The sequence below is a fragment of the Gymnoscopelus braueri genome (assembly GCF_963280865.1).
Source record: "Gymnoscopelus braueri genome assembly, chromosome: 7".
Taxonomy (NCBI): domain Eukaryota; kingdom Metazoa; phylum Chordata; class Actinopteri; order Myctophiformes; family Myctophidae; genus Gymnoscopelus; species Gymnoscopelus braueri.
In genome coordinates, this window is record NC_137608.1 from 48775738 (window position 1) to 48795142 (window position 19405).

At 37.6% G+C, this 19405-nt stretch overlaps 2 protein-coding genes across 4 annotated transcripts in view; one reads left to right on the forward strand and one right to left on the reverse strand.

Annotated features, from left to right (window-relative positions):
• Positions 1-2585: 2585 nt before the first annotated feature.
• LOC308087953 (H-2 class II histocompatibility antigen, E-S beta chain-like) lies at positions 2586-15446 on the forward strand. Of its 3 annotated transcripts, none has more exons than XM_080432216.1 (9): positions 2586-2765; positions 3843-3926; positions 4991-5245; positions 8589-8861; positions 10731-10950; positions 11171-11238; positions 13235-13348; positions 13823-13879; positions 14556-15446. In XM_080432216.1, the coding sequence occupies exons 2-8, from the start codon at positions 3860-3862 to the stop codon at positions 13858-13860; spliced, it is 1035 nt and encodes a 344-aa protein (XP_080288342.1). In that variant the 5' UTR covers positions 2586-2765; positions 3843-3859; the 3' UTR covers positions 13861-13879; positions 14556-15446. The 3 variants fall into 3 exon arrangements, with proteins under 3 accessions (XP_080288342.1, XP_080288344.1, XP_080288343.1); XM_080432218.1 differs by having other exon boundaries at positions 10734-10950; XM_080432217.1 differs by lacking the exon at positions 2586-2765 and having other exon boundaries at positions 3823-3926.
• Positions 15447-17099: 1653 nt separating this feature from the next.
• The window catches only part of LOC308087960 (C-C motif chemokine 20-like), a 4981-nt gene continuing 2675 nt past the window's right edge, over positions 17100-19405 (reverse strand). The window contains exon 4 of the mRNA XM_080432227.1: positions 17100-17950. Within this exon, the coding sequence (XP_080288353.1) occupies positions 17918-17950 (33 nt within the window). The 3' untranslated portion in view covers positions 17100-17917. The remainder of the gene's footprint in view (positions 17951-19405) is intronic.

Here is a 19405-nt window from a genome sequence, read left to right on the forward strand (position 1 = left end):
TGGCCGCCATGTGAATATGGTCCAAGAGGGAAATAGCAAGAGTCGCATTCTCCGGTTTACTTCCCGTTTCTGCGTGACGTAGGTGGGCGCCTCTTTAGGAGACAGGAAGCAGCTTGGAGTCTATTGATTCCAATGGAAGAGTGAACGTGAACACAGCTTCTGAACCATTCTTTATCTCCATGGTTACTGAACTAAACATTGGACCCAATCGTCACAAGACACACAATATGTACAAGATTTTCATACTAAAATGGCTTTTTTTTTGGTGACACAAATGAGGAGAAAATAAAATTTGTTATCGACTTTTCTCTATCCCAGCAACACACTCTCGCGAGATTTGGGAAGATATCTGAAGGGTCCATCTCGGTCCATCTGCAGTCTGACGGACGAGACATAGAGGGCTCTGTCCCTTATATGAGATTTTATTATTATATTAGATTTTAACTCTATGCTCTGTCCCCATAAGATGCTCTAAAAACTGATAAACTGAGATTCAGAATATAGTATGTGAAATCATATGGACATATTAAAAAATAAATACAATGTGTGTTCCAATGCTCAATATAATTTTCCATTATTAAATGTCTTGGTTGATGGGGTATGATTTGTTTATTTTATTTATTTTTTTATTATTTATTTGCACATTTAAAAACAACACATTTTTAGCAACAGCATAATATTGTGTTGGATGTGCAGGTGAGATTTAGAAAACCCTTTCGGATTTATAAGGTTAATCTCACCTCACTTAAGAAATACAAGAAAGAAATACATAGTAATAGAAACCAAAAATAAATTATTTGGCAACATACATACAATTATACAAAAATACAAATACAACAATAGATACACAGTATGAATACTAGAGAAAATACATTTTAGTATAAAATGGTGTAGGTGCAAGTGTGTGTGGGTGGGTGTAAGAGTGGATGTCTCTGGGAGTTGTTAAATATGATTAATCAAATGGGTTTTTAGTTTATATTTGAAATGATTTGGCAAAGCAGCCTTTGATGAGATATTAATATAGCTGTTCCATAGCTGAGCCCCCTATGGAAAATGTACACAGACCAGTACGGAACTTTGGGAGATGTAAATGATTTGCTTGTCTTGTATTAAAATGGTGCATATCACTGTTGAACTGGACGAAGGCTTTACAGGGCAAAGAAAATGAATCTGGCTGAAGCAGTATTTTGAAAATAAAGTTACAGGTTTGGTATTTATGTAAATTAAAAATTGATAAAATATTAAGTTGTTTGAAAAGTGGGGCAGAATGAGCAGACCAATCACTACACGTAGCAATGCAGAATCATTTTTTGCAACATATGGAGTTTGTTTAGATGTGAAGGATAAGTAGCTCCCCAAATGATATTGCAATATATAAGATACGGATACATTAAACTATAATAAAGGGTTAGGAGACACTTATGATGAACAAAACTACGGAATTTGCCAATAATGCCGACAGATTTAGATATTTTTTTACAGACATGGCTAATGTGGCTTTTCCAGCTTAGTCTTTCATGGATAATTACTCCAAGGAAAGTTGTTGACGTAACCTGAGTGATTGGGAATTTGGGAATCATGACATTTTGTTAAACATTCATGCTAAACATACTATGGTCTATAGTGGTAAAATATATACCTTATATATAAAGCATAGCATAAAGCATAAAGCATAAAGCTAGCATAACAAGACTGAATAATACATGTGTGTTTGTAGGGGGAAATTCATAGGTTTCTTAAAAGCATCTTTGCCAATAAACAGTGCACTTTCAAACATGTAAAGCATTTATTTTCTTTAATGAAGAAAATACATAAATACACATCCACATGACGTTGTCAGCCAGGGAGAGGGGAGGGGGAGGGTGGTGGGATGGTCAGGGGAGAAGCAAACCACGCCTACTTAGGAGACCATTTGTAGGATTTGTGTACTACTTCGCCTAGTAGCTCCAATGAAGATTGTGTATCTTGCTAAATTAACAATCTTTGATATGGTCTTCAGAGACCACACCCCCTTGTCACCCTGCATAATAATACATATTATATTAGCAGAGTAGACCAGTGGAGTGCTCCAGCATTTTATTTGGGTTTTCTCTTGTGAAGTTCCCAGATATTTTACTTTCTGATTCAAGTTGTCCCCCTTTCTTTCTTTCTTTCTTTCTTTCTTTCTTATGTTCTCTTCAACAGAATCAGAATCTTTATTGTTACATCACAGGTTAAAGGTGTAAAGAAGTGGGTGAAATTATTTTTAGTGCAGCTCCATCGTTTTAGTTATTTTCAGAAAGAGAAAGAAAAGAAGACGGGGAGGGGCAAGGAGATAATAAAAGATGAATTAAACAAAGATATTTACATACAGTATGTACATGAGGTTAGACATAAGGTGCATATAAGGTACAGTATGTACATGAGGAGACATAAGGTGCATCAGCAGCTATACTATTCATGATAAGTGAAATAATCCAGACTGTCCTCTTTCCAGAAACAGATGATGTAACATCATATCTTTAATCTGATTGGCTGATTCTTCTGAACTAAAGAACGAGTCCTCCTTCATTCTCTTTCAGACTCCAGAACTTCTCTTTCAGTAAACATCTGTTTATTCTGATCTGTTTATTCTCATCTGTTTATTCTGATCCGTTTATCTCATCTGTTTATTCTCATCTGTTTATTCTCATCTGTTTATTCCCATCTATTAAATTCAGTTCAGTTTTGATCAGCCACCCTCCTCATCCTCTCTTCTGTACTTCATGTCAAAGCAATCCCAGGAAGTAAGTACATTATATTTATGTTATTATATAATATATACATTTATATCTACTGTTATTATATAAAACCAAATAAGAACGATGCACAATACAAACAAATGACACACGCACGCGCGCACACACACACACACACACACACACACACACACACACACACACACACACACACACACACACACACACACACACACACACACACACACACACACACACACACACACACACACACACACACACACACACACACATTGATCACATGACCAGTGTGTTTTTAAAGACATTTGATGGTTTCAGCAGTGAGATGTAATGAGGCTTGGATTGATGTTTAATGAACCTGAACAGCATTTTACCAGTGACGCTGAACACACACACAAACAAACAAACACGCACGCACGCACGCACGCACGCACGCACGCACGCACGCACGCACGCACGCACAGACAAGCGATTTTAGCCTCTGTCAGTAGGGGGGCAAGATTTTGTCTGGGTGGGGAGACAAAAGCTATGGAACTCTGACTGGTATTATTTTCCACTATGGAATTGGAAATAATGTTGTGTTCCTCTTCAACATAATCAGAATCATCTTTATTGTCACATCACAGGTTAAAGGTGTAAAGAAGTGGGTGAAATTATTTTTTGTGCAGCTCCATTTTAGTTATTTTCAGAAAGAGAAAGAAAAGAAGACGGGGGGGGCGGCAAGGAGAGAATAAAAGATGAATTAAACAAAGATATGTGCATACTGTATGTATAAGAGGTTAGACACAAGGTACAGTATGTATATGAGGTTAGACATAAGATGCATAAGGTACAGCATGTACATGAGGAGACATAAGGTGCATAAGCAGCAGCTATATACTGTTCATGATACGTGCAATAATCCAGACTGTCGTCTTCTTGGAAACAGATGATGTAACATCATATCTTTAATCTGATTGGCTGATTCTTCTAAACTACAGAACAGATCCTCCATCATTCTCTTTCAGACTCCAGAACTTCTCTTTCAGTAAACATCTGTTTATTCTGATCTGTTTATTCTGATCTGTTTATTCTGATCTGTTTATTCTCATCTATTAAATTCAGTTCTGTTTTGATCAGTGATGATGAAGATTACAGCCACCCTCCTCATCCTCTCCTCTGTACTTCATGTCAAAGCCATCCCAGGAAGTAAGTACACTATATATTATATGTTATTATATAATATATATATTTATATATACTGTTAATATGCAAATTAAATATGAACAATGCACAATACAAACAAATGACACGCACGCACGCACGCACGCACGCACGCACACACGCACACACACACACACACACACACACACACACACACACACACACACACACACACACACACACACACACACACACACACACACACACACACACACACTACCTGTATATACAGTATTGGATCTTGAATGTTGGTCCAAATACATAAACATTAAAACAGACGTTAGGAACTGTTGTTGTGACATCATGAAATAAATCATTCTGTATGAATTACTTTCATAATAAAATGCAAACAAATTGAATCTGTTTCAGTGTGAATAAAATGTTTGACAGGAAGTTACTTTTAATATCCAACCTCTCACTTCATATAAGAACCAAACATGCAGTGGTGTATAGTAACTAATTACATTTACTAAAGTACTGTACTCAAGTACAATTTTGAGGTACTTATAATTTATCTTTACTGGAGTATTTCCAATTTCCAGTACTTTTACTATACACTCCACTACATCTCACAGGCAAATATTGTACTTTTACTCCACTACAATTATTTGAAAACTTTAGTTACTAGTTACTTTGCAGATATAAATTATAACATTATTAAAAATACATTAACCTCTTTAGCCCTATTTTATACCTAGGCTATTTGAAAATAGCCGATCTACAAGCTCACAACTTGTCCATCGCGACGTGTTGTGAGCTTGTAGATCTGATATTTTCAAACATTTTAGTACTTTTACTTTTGGTACTTTAAATACATTTTTATAGCATTATTTTTGTACTTTTACTAAAGTACATTTTTAATTCCGGACTTCTACTTGTAACAGAGTAGCCTACTGCTAAATTGCAGTATTGATACTTTTACTTAAGTAAAATATTTGAGTACTTTTTCCACCACTGCAAACATGAATGTTTAACGTGATGATTATGTGTTATTGTCACTGTGAAGAAGTTTGTTGTTGAATTTAATGTCATCTTTGTTTTATTTCCAGTGTTCCATGAGAACATTAATGTCATTGGCTGTTCAGACACAGTTAAAGACCCATATAAAGAGTACATGTATGCACTGGATGGTGAAGTGGTGATGTACGCAGACTTCAACAAAGGGAAGGTGGTGGAGCCTCAGCCTCCGTTTGTAGATCATATGACCTTCACAGGGTTTTATGAAGCAGCTTTGAATGGTCAGGCGCTCTGCAAACACAACCTGGACACCATTCGCACTGCCTTGAAGAAACCACCAGTGAAAGGTACATGAATACTATGAACACAATAGTTATTAACTAAAACGGTTGAATATATTTAACATTAATGAAAATGTTTAAACATGTATATTAAGCATTTATGGTGAAATATTTTCTAAATAATATGTATTTCTAGTAAACATGAATATGTGCTCAAAGTGCTTTATTATTATTTTATCTTTTTTTTTTACAAATCTATGCATTAGTATCTGCTCTGTACAGCCTGAGCTGTAGGTGAGGTGTAGATGGTACAACTAAGATGCAGTGTGTTCTACCGTGTTACACTATATACATAGTATATTGTAAAGATTGTTTTTTAAAAAAGAATATACCATCCAAAAAGCGTCTGAGGAAGCGTATCCAGTGTTGATTTGGTGAATCTATCTCTGGTGGGACACTATTTTAAAGACGTCACGCGGCATGTTACCGCGGCCCATGACCAATGCACCACTGAGCGTATCTGATACACTTTAATTTCTTTATTTGGATTTTCAAAAAGACAATACAACAGTTACCATCAAAATGTTCCTTTGATTCATGAATTAAATTACAGAGGTGAGGTGTACTCAAGTACTGTAGCCTACTTAAGTACAATTTTGAGGCATTTGTACTTTACTCAAGTATTTCCAATTTCCAATACTTTTACTTCTACTCCACTACATCTCAGAGGCCAATATTGTACTTTTACTCCACTACAATTATTTGAAAACTTTAGTTACTAGTTTCTTTGTAGATTTTGATTATAAAACATACAGTAACCACTTCAGCCCTATAGGCCATTTGAAAATAGCCGATCTACAAGCTCAAAATGCGTCACTAACCACGATTTGATGCATTGTGAGCTTGTAGATCTGCTATTTTCAAAAGATTTGTATACATTTCAAAACTTGAAATGGGACATTTTGTATAATGAGTATTTTTACTTTTGGTATTTTAAGTACATTTTGATGCAAATACTTTTGTACTTTATTCAAGTACATTTTGAATTCCGGACTTTTAATTGTAACAGAGTATTTCTCTATATTGCAATTTTTGATACTTTTACTTAAGTAAAAGATTTGAGTACTTTTTCCACCACTGAAGGATGGTAGAGTGTGTCGTTAATGTTATTTTACGGTTGTTTCATTCATTGATTAATAAAAAAAATCGATCTAGATCTGCTGTCGGCTGGGGGTGGGCGTGGCTTATCACCTTGGGGGGTTGGTTTGAAGCTGTGGGTGTGGCCTATCACTTGGGGGGGGGGGGGGGGGGGGGGTTAAAATAATAATCCTATTTCAACTGGGTGGGACCCCCCAAAATTAATCCAAAATTATAACTGGAGACCCCCCAAAGTAATCCTATTTGAACTGGAGACCCCCCAAAATAATCCTATTTGAACTGGGGATCCCCCCAAAATAATCATATTTTTGTGTGCTTGTAGATCGGTTATTTTCACAAAGTAAGCCTCTCTCTTATTCATTTGACAATTTGGCCAATTTGCTATTAAAAAGGTCTTAAAAGTCATTAAATTGTCACTTTATAAATGTGCAGATATCCTGTATCCACTTATACTGTATGTTGGTTTGTTTGCTGTTGAGTGAGAAAACAATGTTATCTATTAAGCTAATCATCTGGGGACCCCAAAAAAGTTATCTGGGGACCCCCCAGAAGTCAATGCACTCATTCAATTATTTGAATTGAATGATGATTTATTTGATACATTTGAAAGTTATATAAAATATTGCAATTTAAATTCAAAAGCAACAGTTTAGTGTTTTCATTTAGGTTTGCAATGCAGGCTTTAATTACAGTATAAACAATGACCTTTATTTGTTTAATATAACTCAGCTGATTGTTATAATGATTGACCTGGTATCCTATAGTTTCTTTGAGGCTCTACATTGTTCTCTCTACTCTCTACTTATGTGACTATTTACCTTGTTTGCTGACTGAGTCAGTGGTGGGAAAAATACTCAAATGTTTTACTTAAGTAAAAGTATCAATGAAGTATGAAGTACTCTGTTACAAGTAAAAGTCCGGAATTCAAAATTTACTTGAGTGAAAGTACAAAAGTATTGGCATCAAGATTTACTTAAAGTACCAAAAATAAAAGTACTAAAATGTTTGAAAATAGCAGATCTACAAGCTCGTACGGGCTTGTAGATCTGCTATTTTCAAATAGCAGATCAGGTACAAAGAAAGGTACAAAGAAAGGGGTTATCCTGGAAATACATGATGGGGTCTGATAGCCGTTTCACACTCGGGTCCCGGGTGCGCACTCCAGACCACATGGCAGATGTTGTGGTAGTGTGAACGTAGCGAACCGTTCCCCGTAACGCATCACCGTACCGTACTCGAAACCACCTGGGGAGGTAGTCTCGGGTCCGATTGCTGCGGAGTCGGGAACGGAACGCGGCAGTGTGAATCCATCCGTACCAAGAGAAGGAAGTGGACAGACTGGACTGCTAATCATATATCATTTTTATATTTGTTATAATGACGCATTATTTTAGCTGGGTTATACCTTCTCATTGTTCTACTTGAATGTTGACAAGAAATAATAATCCCGCTAGTGTTTGAGTAGCACGAGCCGTGAAAAATAATAAACAAAAAACACATGTGTGGCGAACGTATTTATAAGGATAAATACACCAAGGGTTAGTCCGTGACGTCATACCAAGGATGCGTCCGTGACGCCAATATCATATTAACAGACGACGTTACATTTCGAGGTTTCAAAGACCAGTGCACACACTGCTTTGGTTGTGTATTGTTGATCTGTTGTTATTATAACTCAAGACATCGTCAGGAACACAGTCAAACTTTATTATTCACTCTAGAGTGACTTTTCTTCTGAGAATGACATTCTCTCTTCCAAAGCCCCATAGTCAACAGCGCCCCCATGAGGCACATATTTACCATTACTGCTAAATTAAATGGTCGAGTACGAAAGGATTTTGGCCAGTGTGAATGCTGACCAGCTGGGAGAAGCCAAGCGTACTCGGGAACGCTTCGATTCAAACGGATCCAGTCTGAAACCGCCCTGACAGACAGACAGACAGACAGACAGACAGACAGACAGACAGACAGACAGACAGACAGACAGACAGACAGAGTCCTTGTTTACTCAGCCACGCTAGACAACTGGAAACATAGAGAAACAAAACTTAACTGGTAGCTCAATCTCATTGTATTTAAGATATTCAATATACATTCAAAACATTTTAATGCCAAATTTCACATCCTGAACCTATTTGAGACTTTATGTAGTGACATGTTTGGCCGATAGGGGGCAGTTAGCCTAGTGTTGATATTATACAGATGATAATAAAACTGAACATTAATGACATTTTTTATTGTCTATTTCCAGATGGATATGTGCTCTATGTGGCTTCCCGCTGTGTGTTTAACTCCAGTGAGCTGAAGGACATACAATACATACAGTCATCTAATTTCGATGGTGATGAGATCCTCAGGTGGGACAGTAGAGTAGATCAGTTTGTTGGATACACTGAGTTTGGTGTGAAGAACGCAGAGCGCGCCAATAAAGATCCTACACAACTGGCTTACTGGAGAGCACAGCGAGAGGCATTCTGCAAACACAACATTGAGAACTACTACTCCAATGTTCTGAACAAGAGAGGTGAGCTGATCTCAGAGCAGCACTCAACACTCATCACCTCATAAACTATAACATGAAATCACATGATTCTATTCAGAGATGATTAATGGTGTTAATATTGATCTGATAATGATTATAAAACATTACTTAATCTGCTGAGAAACATTTCAGATCCTCTTATACACTTAAAGGAGTAGTTCACCCCAAAAATGACTTATTTTCTATCAATTAAACCCCATGAAGCCTTGAATTCATGGAGATTTTTTTTGTTTTTGTCTCATTCCTGAGACAATAATTTGATTACCGGTGGAAAGATGCTAATGTATCCGGTAGGAGACTCAAAGGAGACTCTTTGAGTCTCCTACCGGAGAGACCGCCAGTCATCACGCAGTGGAAATAGCAGATCTACAAGCTCACAACATGTGGTGTCACCATCGTACACCGAGTATAAATGAAACATATAGATCTATTTCTGAGTGTTTTCACCCTCATATAATGACCTGCCTAAAACAGAGACACCAGGATTGATGTTTTTAAATGAACTTTAAAAAGAACCATGCAGGCTAAAACACATAATATTTAGCAGGATTATGTGTATTTATATATTGTTTTGTTTGTTTCTACTCTAGTTCTTTTGAACTATTTTCATTACATGATATTGCTTGGTTTATTGTTGTTTATGTAAAGCACTGTGTAACTATGAATTATTTAATATGTTTAAATTAAATTATATAAATGAATTCTACTTTGTAGAAAACTGTAGACTATTGTAGAATCTACAGTACTCTATGAAATGTTATTATCTGGTGCCATCTTGTGGCCAAACATTGACACTTACAATTGCAATGTAGGCATTTATTAGAAGCTCTTAATCCAGAGTGATTTACAGTAAGTAAGGAAAACACAAGGTAATACATCAAATGCATAGAAATAGTAATCTAGGATCATAGGTAAACCAATAGCCTATCATCAGTCTAAACACTATAATATAAAAAAATATATATATATATGTACATTGAAACTATCCAAACTATAGGATGCCAGGTCTACAATGAACCTGGCATCTGTCTACATAACATGATATCTAAATTACATTTTAACCTTTGCATAAGCCTGCAAGGTCATCAAGGCTAGGTCTAGTGCTACAGTCTTCAGATTATGGAGGTAGATTGGGAGTGAGTATGCAGCTCTAACTGCAATGGAGAGTTTGTTCCAACGTTTGGGAGCCAGAAGGGAGAAGAGTTTCAGACGTGTGGAGCGTTGTCCAGGGTGTTTTAGAGAAGAAAGAAGAGTCTAGGATGTGTGGAGCGTTGTCCAGGGTGTTTTAGAGAAGGGAGAAGAGTCTAGGATGTGTGGAGCGTTGACCAGGGTGTTTTAGAGAAGGGAGAAGAGTCTAGGACGTGTGGAGCGTTGACCAGGGTGTTTTAGAGAAGGGAGAAGAGTCTAGGACGTGTGGAGCGTTGACCAGGGTGTTTTAGAGAAGGGAGAAGAGTGTAGGACGTGTGGAGCGTTATCCAGGGTGTTTTAGAGAAGGGAGAAGAGTCTAGGACGTGTGGAGCGTTGACCAGGGTGTTTTAGTGAAGGGAGAAGAGTCTAGGACGTGTGGAGCGTTGACCAGGGTGTTTTAGAGAAGGGAGTAGAGTCTTGAAGATATGGGGTGTCATACCTCTGTGAGGGCAGCAACTGGGAGCCAGAGGAGAGAGAGGAAAACGGGTGAGAGCCGGGAAATGTGAACATTTTGTCTGTTCGAAGACCAAGTGTGTTGCGGCTTTCTGGATCATTTGGATCGCATTTGGATGATATACAATTGTTAATTATAATGACATGTTCCTATGACTGGCATATAATAATAAATATAATAATAATAATCATCATCATCATCTTTTTTAGGAGTGGAGCCCAAAGTGAGACTGAAGTCAGAGACTCCCCCTCGTCGTGGTGAACACACTCACATGCTGAGGTGCAGCAGCTACGACTTCTATCCTAAAGTGATCCTGGTGACCTGGTGGATAGGTCAAGAACCTTTGACCTCTGGTCTCTCCTCTACTGATGAGCTGTCTGATGGAGACTGGTACTACCAGTACCACTCCTACCTGGAGTACACACCCAGGTACACACCTAAGAGACACCTATACATAGAAATACACAACTAATAGACACCTCTACTGGTACTACCAGTGCGTGTGTGTGTGTGTGTGTGTGTGTGTGTGTGTGTGTGTGTGTGTGTGTGTGTGTGTGTGTGTGTGTGTGTGTGTGTGTGTGTGTGTGTGTGTGTGTGTGTGTGTGTGTGTGTGTGTGTGTGTGTGTGTGTGTGTGTGTTTGTATTACAGATCAGGAGAGAAGATCACATGCATGGTGGAACATCCCAGCCTGACCGCGCCTATCAAGATGGACTGGGGTCAGTTACTGTAATCTAGTGTAATCTACTGTCAAAATAGCAGATATAAAAGCTCATAGCGCGGCACCGAGTGCCGCACTATGAGCTTGTAGATCTGCTATTTTTGAAAAATCGTGAACATTTGTGCAAATCTTTGAATACATTTATTTTTAAAGCAAACATTTGTAACTGTCAAATGTCTCTCAACATATTTCTTAATTTTTCTGAAAAAATCAGTGGTGCTAAAACATTTTCTTGTCAAGGACCCCCAAATTGATATGTTTTTGGCCGCTGATCCCCATCAAAATATGTTGTTCCAGAAGAAAATGTTTTGCTTTTTTGAGTGTAGTTGTTTTTATGTATGACAAACTTTCTTGTGAAAATAGCCGATCTACAATCTCAGAACTATTCAGATAGCAACGCGTTGTGAGCTTGTAGATCGACTATTTTCACTAGATTCCATTCCGAGGAGACAAAAATCTTTATTGGTCAATGTTTTGTGAACCAGTGATCTAGAGTAGTTAGTGAAACAGAGGCTTGGTTCATAACGGACGGAAAAACCTATAGATATCAACAGACACCAGCAGGGGGGCCATATCTCTAGCTCAATGAGAAGAGAGGCAGCCTGTGAATTCATAGGTCACTGCATGGTTCGATCCCTGTCCTCAACAATGTTTTGAGGTGATCATCATTTAGAATTCTTAGTTTTACAAATAGTGTTTCTTGAGGTTAGGTCGTTGTTTTACTGAGGTTAAGGTTAGTGATAGTGAGGGTGGGTGTAGAAAAGAGTCATCTAGTCAGCAACCTTCCCCCTATTCCCATGGATTAGATCCACCCCTCTCACCTGCTCTCACTCATCACCAATCACACCTGTCACAACTCATTAGTGGCCTGGTGGCTTTTTCTTTGAAATAATGTGTAGTTTTTCAAATATTTTACTTTAAGCGCCCAATGCCACGTTATTGGCCATGGCCATTTAAAGGGTAGCAACATTAACAAACAATTGAGTCTATACCTGTAACAATGCTCTATACACCAGGGAACTAAATTACTCATATGCTGTGTTGCTTTTGCCAGGATTCGTTCCCATGACCTTGCGGTTCAGAGTCAATAGCTCTTCCAACTGAGCTACCCAGACACGAGACACAATATACATTGACATTTGATGAACTACAGATTTTTTTTACATCACACTCCTATTTAATCAAACAATCTAAGCTGTGTGATATATACATTTTGAGTTAAGACCATTAGTATCAACCCATGTCCCTCTGCACTCTAGCAATCAGTGCACCTGGTGGTACCTAGCCTGTCAGTCATTGGCTCCTCAATGGTGCTGAAAAGTAACTATGTACATTTACTCAAGTACCAATACAAGTGCTTACAATGCACAGTACAATTTGGAGGTACTTTTACTTTACTTTCCATTTTTGTTACTTCTACTCTACTACAATTACTGCATATGACAGCTTTTAATATTTCTTACTTTGCAGATTTAATTATTAATACAACACCTACAGTAACCACATACAGCCGATCTACAATGTGACGCGTTATGAGCTTGTAGATATATAATAAGCAATCCATGCTGTATGATAACTTACCACACATGAAATTCAATTCTGTCTATCCAATGGCTCAGTCAGTACATTGTCTACCTGCAAGTCTGTAGGTCCTTGGTTAAAACCCAAATTTCTCTCTCTCTCTCTCTCTCTCTCTCTCTCTCTCTCTCTCTCTCTCTCTCTCTCTCTCTCTCTCTCTCTCTCTCTCTCTCTCTCTCTCTCTCTCTCTGCCTTATCCCTCGAACACGCTTATTGCAGCTATATTTGTTTATTGTGTTTGGTTGTTGTAGCTTATTGTCAGATGAGTCCATGTCAGAGTCTATGAAGAACAAGGTGTTTTAATCTACTGTAATAATATACTATGATATGATATGATATGATATGATATGATATGATATGATATGATATGATATGATATGATATGATATGATATGATATGATGTTTGTATTGTCAGATGACTCCATGCCAGAGTCAGTGAAGAACAAGGTGGCCATGGGAGCATCAGGTCTGGTTCTGGGTCTGGTCTTGTTCCTGTCTGGATTCATCTACTTCCAGTGGAAGAAACGAGGTGATTAACAAGTTTTATTAACATGTTTAATTAACATGTTTAATTGAAAAATACACTAGCAGTGGAAGAAACTAGGTGATTAACATGTTTAATTAACATGTTTCATTAATTATTATACTACCAGTGGAAGAAATTAGGTCAGATCAACAGAGGATCACATGACATGTGGAACCCTCACAGAAATGCAAACAAACAAACAAACAAACAAACATGTAAAGCCACAACCTAAACTGGTTTATATTGGTTTAGAACCTTAACCGGTTTAGACTAGTTTAGACGATCACATTTAGCTTTAATACATCAGTGTTACATTTAGTCCTAAATAAGAGTCAAATGTTCACATTAGTTCTGATGACTGAATGTTATTGTTTTATTGTGTGTACATTTATGCATTTTATGGAGAAATACACACAATACAGTACATATAATTCATTTGTTTGTGTGTATTAACTGTCTCTCTTCTTCTTCTATCAGGTCGTATTCTGGTGCCGACAACCAATGATGATCTTTAGACTCCTCCCACACACCCAGGTTCACTTCCTCTTTCTTTTTACTGAACGTTTTTTCTTTTTGTTTATGTATAAAAGTGTATAAAACACACACAAAACAACATGCTTGTGTAAGAAGTGAAACAACTAGCCTGGTAAACCATCCCGGTCGCGTGAATTCACATTATCATGTGTCTTCTGCTTAATTTCTTATAATGATGAATCTAATAATCAAATGTAATAATCAAATGATTTGTTGTATCAGACAACACTGATGACAATGTGGTCAGATGGGGGGGGCGTGTGTGTGTTTTCATCAGTTCGATGAACCGCCCACACTAATTGGGACTCCCTCTTCCTTTGGTGTGTCGCCCAGATGGCGCCTAAACCCTGACCTTTAACCTCACATAGACTATGTCTACAAACCTAACCTTAACCCTAAACCCTGACCTTTAACCTTACATGAACTATGTCTATGAACCTAACCTTAACCCTAACCTTACTAATACATTGTTCATGATCTATTAACCATTTATAGCATAGTTTTAAATTATTAAATCTTTAACCATTAACACACATTTAACAAGTTATGAATAACACATTAACTAATCATTTGGGAATGATTGATTTACTATTATAAGGAAAGGTTATTCTAAAGTGTTAACATGTTCACACAGTTAATACATTCTGATTCTTAATGGTTTATTGTCTTTTCACAGAACACCTGGGTGTGTTTTCAGAGAAGCAGAGAGTCATCACTGCCCCCTGGTGGAGAGAGGAGGAAATACATGTGTGTCCATTCAGCTTTTAAATACTCATAACAGCAGCACAATGATGACATCATCAACCTATTTCACTAATGTGTCCTTTAAACATTTAAAAATGCTAATTGGCTAGCTAAGGCTAACGATAATTACTGTCTTTTCCCGGTGTTTCGCCCAGGTCGACGTGGTTTTGAGGTGAGGTTAAGTTTAGGGTTAAAGTTAGGTTTATAGACATAGTTTATGTGAGGTTAAAGGTCAGGGTTTAGAGTCCCAATTAGTTTGTGCGGTTCATCAAATTACTTTGTATAGTTTCTGTTGTCAGAAAACACAAACATAATATTTCGGTTCTACACTATATTGAAACATTAAATAAATGATCACACACATACAATCAGAGTTCTTCATAACATAATAGTTATATCCATCTGAATGGAAGTCAGTCAACCATGTTTGTGAAAAAGGTTTTATTATTTTATAATTGACCATAAGTAATTTATTATTATGTAATAATTTATAATGTGTGATAATTAATATGTTACGATCATCATGACATCACTATTTCCCTGTGATGGGTGGACATGGTCCTCTAGGGTGGTCTGAGGTGATGGGTGGGCCTAGACCTTCTAGGGTGGTCTGAGGTGATGGGTGGACCTGGTCCTCTAGGGTGGTCTGAGGTGATTATTTATCTTTCCGTTTTTCAGCTCCACTGTTGTGTTTCTATCCGTTCCTTCCCCCCTGGGATCTGGGCCCCTGATCATGAATGGTTTGAAGTTCAGATGTTAGATTTTGGCTTTAATTTGCTTGGTTTTGAATGGAATGTCACAATATTAATAAAGGAATGAGAAAACATAATTGTGCCTCATGTTCTCTTAAATGTCACTGCAGGTGGGTTGCCAATTTCAGCCAATCAAGAGAGAGAGCCCATTCACAATATAGAGCTATTTAACACTGTTTTTTTTTTATTGATTGAATATTTTATAAGGCAAAACATGTCAAACAGCACAGTTACATTTAAACAGGTCCGTCCATGAAAGTCCTTGCGGACTTGTTTCCAATGAGGGCCTTGGTATTCAATTCATAGACATATATATTGTATGAGGGGATTGTCATGTTTCGTTTGGACTTTCTTTGTTATTTTAATAAAAGTGAATGGGTATCAACAGCACATTACAGGATACATTATTTGTGGTATTCCACCGGATCCTAGAGTACGTCCTTTGTTCTTTCTGTTACATTAATGACATGAAATCTGTTTGTAGGCAAAGCAAGGCAAGTTTATTTGTATAGCACATTTCAGGGCAACTCAATGTGCTTTACATAAAAACAGTAAGCAAAAGAAACATATTATATTAGGACATTTGAATTCAGTAACAAACTAATTAAAAAGTTCAAATAAAGTTACAGTGCAGAAGAAATAATTAAAAGACGACCCTGATAGGAAAAAACATAGAAATAAATACCTAGAAGCCTCATGGCCACTGGGCCGCACGTCAACGCTGCCCCATATTATGTAGGGCAGCTTGCCACTGCAAGAAATATTTAAAAGTACCTGAAACTAAAACTAATGTTCTGTGTTATAACCATTAGTATTATCTATGTAAGATAAGGTGTTTTGGTATATATGAAAACACACATTTTTATTTAACCATTATCCTATCATAACTAGGCTACATGTCTGACATTTGTAACAAACCAAACCGTGTGAAAATAATTTGAGAATTCCGGCAGTTATGACGAATATGATTTTAGAAAGACCTCCTGCTTCAGTAGACATACAGTACATGGGGTATACATGCATTAGGAGGTACGGCTCTCCCTACAAAATATGGCGGCCGCAATTATACATTGCTCCAATGAACAAAAGTGGCCAATGAGGTGGCCTACAGTATATCTACGTTTATATATCTATGGGAAAAACCTATCACCTAACAGTATAGACAGGAAACACCTATCTCCCTAACACTCTATAGACAGGGAACACCTGTATTAGTATCGACAGGAAACACCATCATCCTAATTGGAAACACTATTACCCTAATTGTAAGTGATTTGTAATAATAAGTGTTAACATTCCGACTTACTTATGCCAGTGGTTCTCAAAATAGGGTCTGGGGACCCCTAGGGATCCTCGAGGGGATTCCTGGGGTTCCCCAGCAAAATGAGTTAATGTAGCATCAAAGTCAGTTTAACCACTTTAACCTCATTTTAGGCTATAAAACAGCAGATCTACAGGTTGTAGATCTGCTATTTAAGAAAAGTTCTGAAAAATCTTGACAAATTGGAATACATTTGAAAATGTGTACCAACACAAATCTTCTCTTATGGGGTCTCTACAAAATCTTTTCAGATGCGGCCAAATACATATCAATTTAGAAGATTAAAACCACTGACTTATGGGATGAAATGCGAAGCAATGCGAAGCGATGCGATACAATAGTGTGGACTAGCTGACAACAACAGGGGACTATAGGTAGGGACTTACTTACAGTATATTCCAATAGTAATCATTGCTGTGGACTAGAGTGGTTAACAGGGGTCTTAATCTCCCTGTCTCCCCAGGTCTTTAGTTAACAGAAATAAATGTTCAGGCTTTTAATTTGCTTGCTTCAATATTTTTATATTTAAAATAAATTTGATTAGACACGCCCTCCTCATACACTACATAAGCCCAATCAACTTCAAGGGAAGTCTGGAGTTCTGTGCATGAACTGTTGCCCCCGCGACCCGACTCCAGATAAGCGGTTGAAGATGGTTGGATGGAACTTCAAACTCAATTTGAACAACGTTAGACACATTGAAAGCACAGTTTTGGTGACTGATGTTGTCCTTCTAATGCATTTTTTTCCTAAATGAAAATACAAAATAAACGTAAAATAAAAAATAAATGAATTTAATTGTATTATTATCTGATGCTCGAGAAATTAATTGTGGTGCGTCACAGGGAAGTGTCCTTAGTACTTTGCTTTTTCCGTTTAATGACATGAAATTAAATATGATATTTTTCTCAATGCCATTAACTCGATGACAAGAACACTGTAGAGAGCCTAAGTGATGAATTGAAAAACATTGGTAACTGCTGTCTGAAAATGGATTGTCTTGCACCTTGGGAAAACTGAAAATGTATTATTTGGTTCACAAGTAAGGTTGAGTACTGTACTGAACCGATGGGTGTTTTAAATGTTTTTCTTAGGCTATAGTTACTGCACTTTAGCCTTGTAGGGCAGTATAATGTATGTAATTTGTTATGTCAAATTAATCAAATTAATCACTATGCTGTCGTTATTAGGAGCTGGACAAGATGGTGGATCAGTTTCACTTCACTTGGGCTTCAGGTCCTGGCAGCGTTTTTCCTACAAGCAGAGAGAGGGGGGTGGTTAAGACACTATTCAATACTCATTGCTCCATAATAAGTATATTTACATAGTGTTTAATGCATGTTCTTTTTTTTCTTTAACCCATTAAGACCGTGAACCCATCTGTGTGTCATTTTTAGATTTCTTTGGGCTATTCAAAAATAGCAGATCTACAAGCTCATAGCGCGGCACCGAGTGCCGCACTATGAGCTTGTAGATCTGCTATTTTTCTTTTTTATCGTGTTCAAATCTTTGAATATATATATTTTTAAAGCAAACATTTTTAACTCAAATCTTTGCTGCTGGGGGATTCTACAAATGTCTTCTAAATACGAACAGTTTTTTTTTTTTAAACCTATGTTGCTATAATCAGTGGTTCTCAAACTTTTCATGTCAAGGAACCCCAAAATGTATATGTGTTTGGCTGCGGACCCCCATCTCAAAATATTTTGTTCCAGGGACCCCCCCAGATTCAAAGATTTGAGTTAAAAATGTATATATATATTCAAAGATTTGCACACATTTTCACGATTCTTTTCCAAAAATAGCAGATCTACAAGCTCGTAGCGCGGCACTCGGTGCCGCGCTATGAGCTTGTATATCTGCTATTTTTGAATAGCCCAAAGAAATAAAAAAAATCACACCCAGTGTGAAGAGAGTGGTGGCCTTTGAATTAGTGTAACTGGTTGCATCCTTGTGTTGCAATCAGCTGCAGCTGTTGAGGCCGTGCTCAAACGGACGGACGGACGGACCCACACACACGGTCAAGTGTAGGAGTGGTTGGCACCACTCAAAAATTACACGCAGATGCGTTCCCGGTCTAAATGGGTTAAGAAGTTCTGAACAGTGAGGTGAACTTGAGTCGTACATGCTGATAATTTGTTCAGAGTGAAGTACCAGGCTGTTTATACTGTATGTTGGTGCCTACACACAGCATGTCATCATCAACTGTGGTTTCACAGTTTACTGAAGAGATTACGATTTGGCCGACAGCCAAACCACAGGTATGATGACACTCCTGCGTCTCACTACGTACGCATGCACGTATGCATGGAGGTTCCCTACCCTGTGCCAGTTTCAAGGCTAATTGAGCATTGAGTGCAAGCTGTGTCAAAGGTGACTATTTTCCTGAATCAACAGTTCACCAGAGAATTGCAATACTGTACTGAAAGGAACAGTGGAATTTGACCTGCATATATATAGGAAGCATCTCACACTACAGAGGGATATCTTGAAGTTAGTTTAAAGTGTGATTGCATAAGCCCCAGCATTATATGTCATTAGGGTAGGGTTTTCCTTTACTCCCTACAAATGTTAAGTTGTAGATTTGGAATCAAGGGTGCGAGCACGACTCCAACTCGTTTCAACAATACTTCACTTTCTTACCGGGTGCTCGGTAAGAAAGTGCACCCGGTAAGAAGAAAGTGCTGCAGCATACCATGCCCACTTAAT

Coding starts and splice junctions, on each gene's coding strand:
- LOC308087953 (XM_080432216.1), top strand. CDS start 3,860: ATGATGAAGATTACAGCCACCCTCCTCATCCTCTCCTCTGTACTTCAT. Junction 8,862..10,730: donor CAATGTTCTGAACAAGAGAG/GTGAGCTGATCT, acceptor CATCTTTTTTAG/GAGTGGAGCCCAAAGTGAGA. Junction 11,239..13,234: donor GCCTATCAAGATGGACTGGG/GTCAGTTACTGT, acceptor TTGTATTGTCAG/ATGACTCCATGCCAGAGTCA.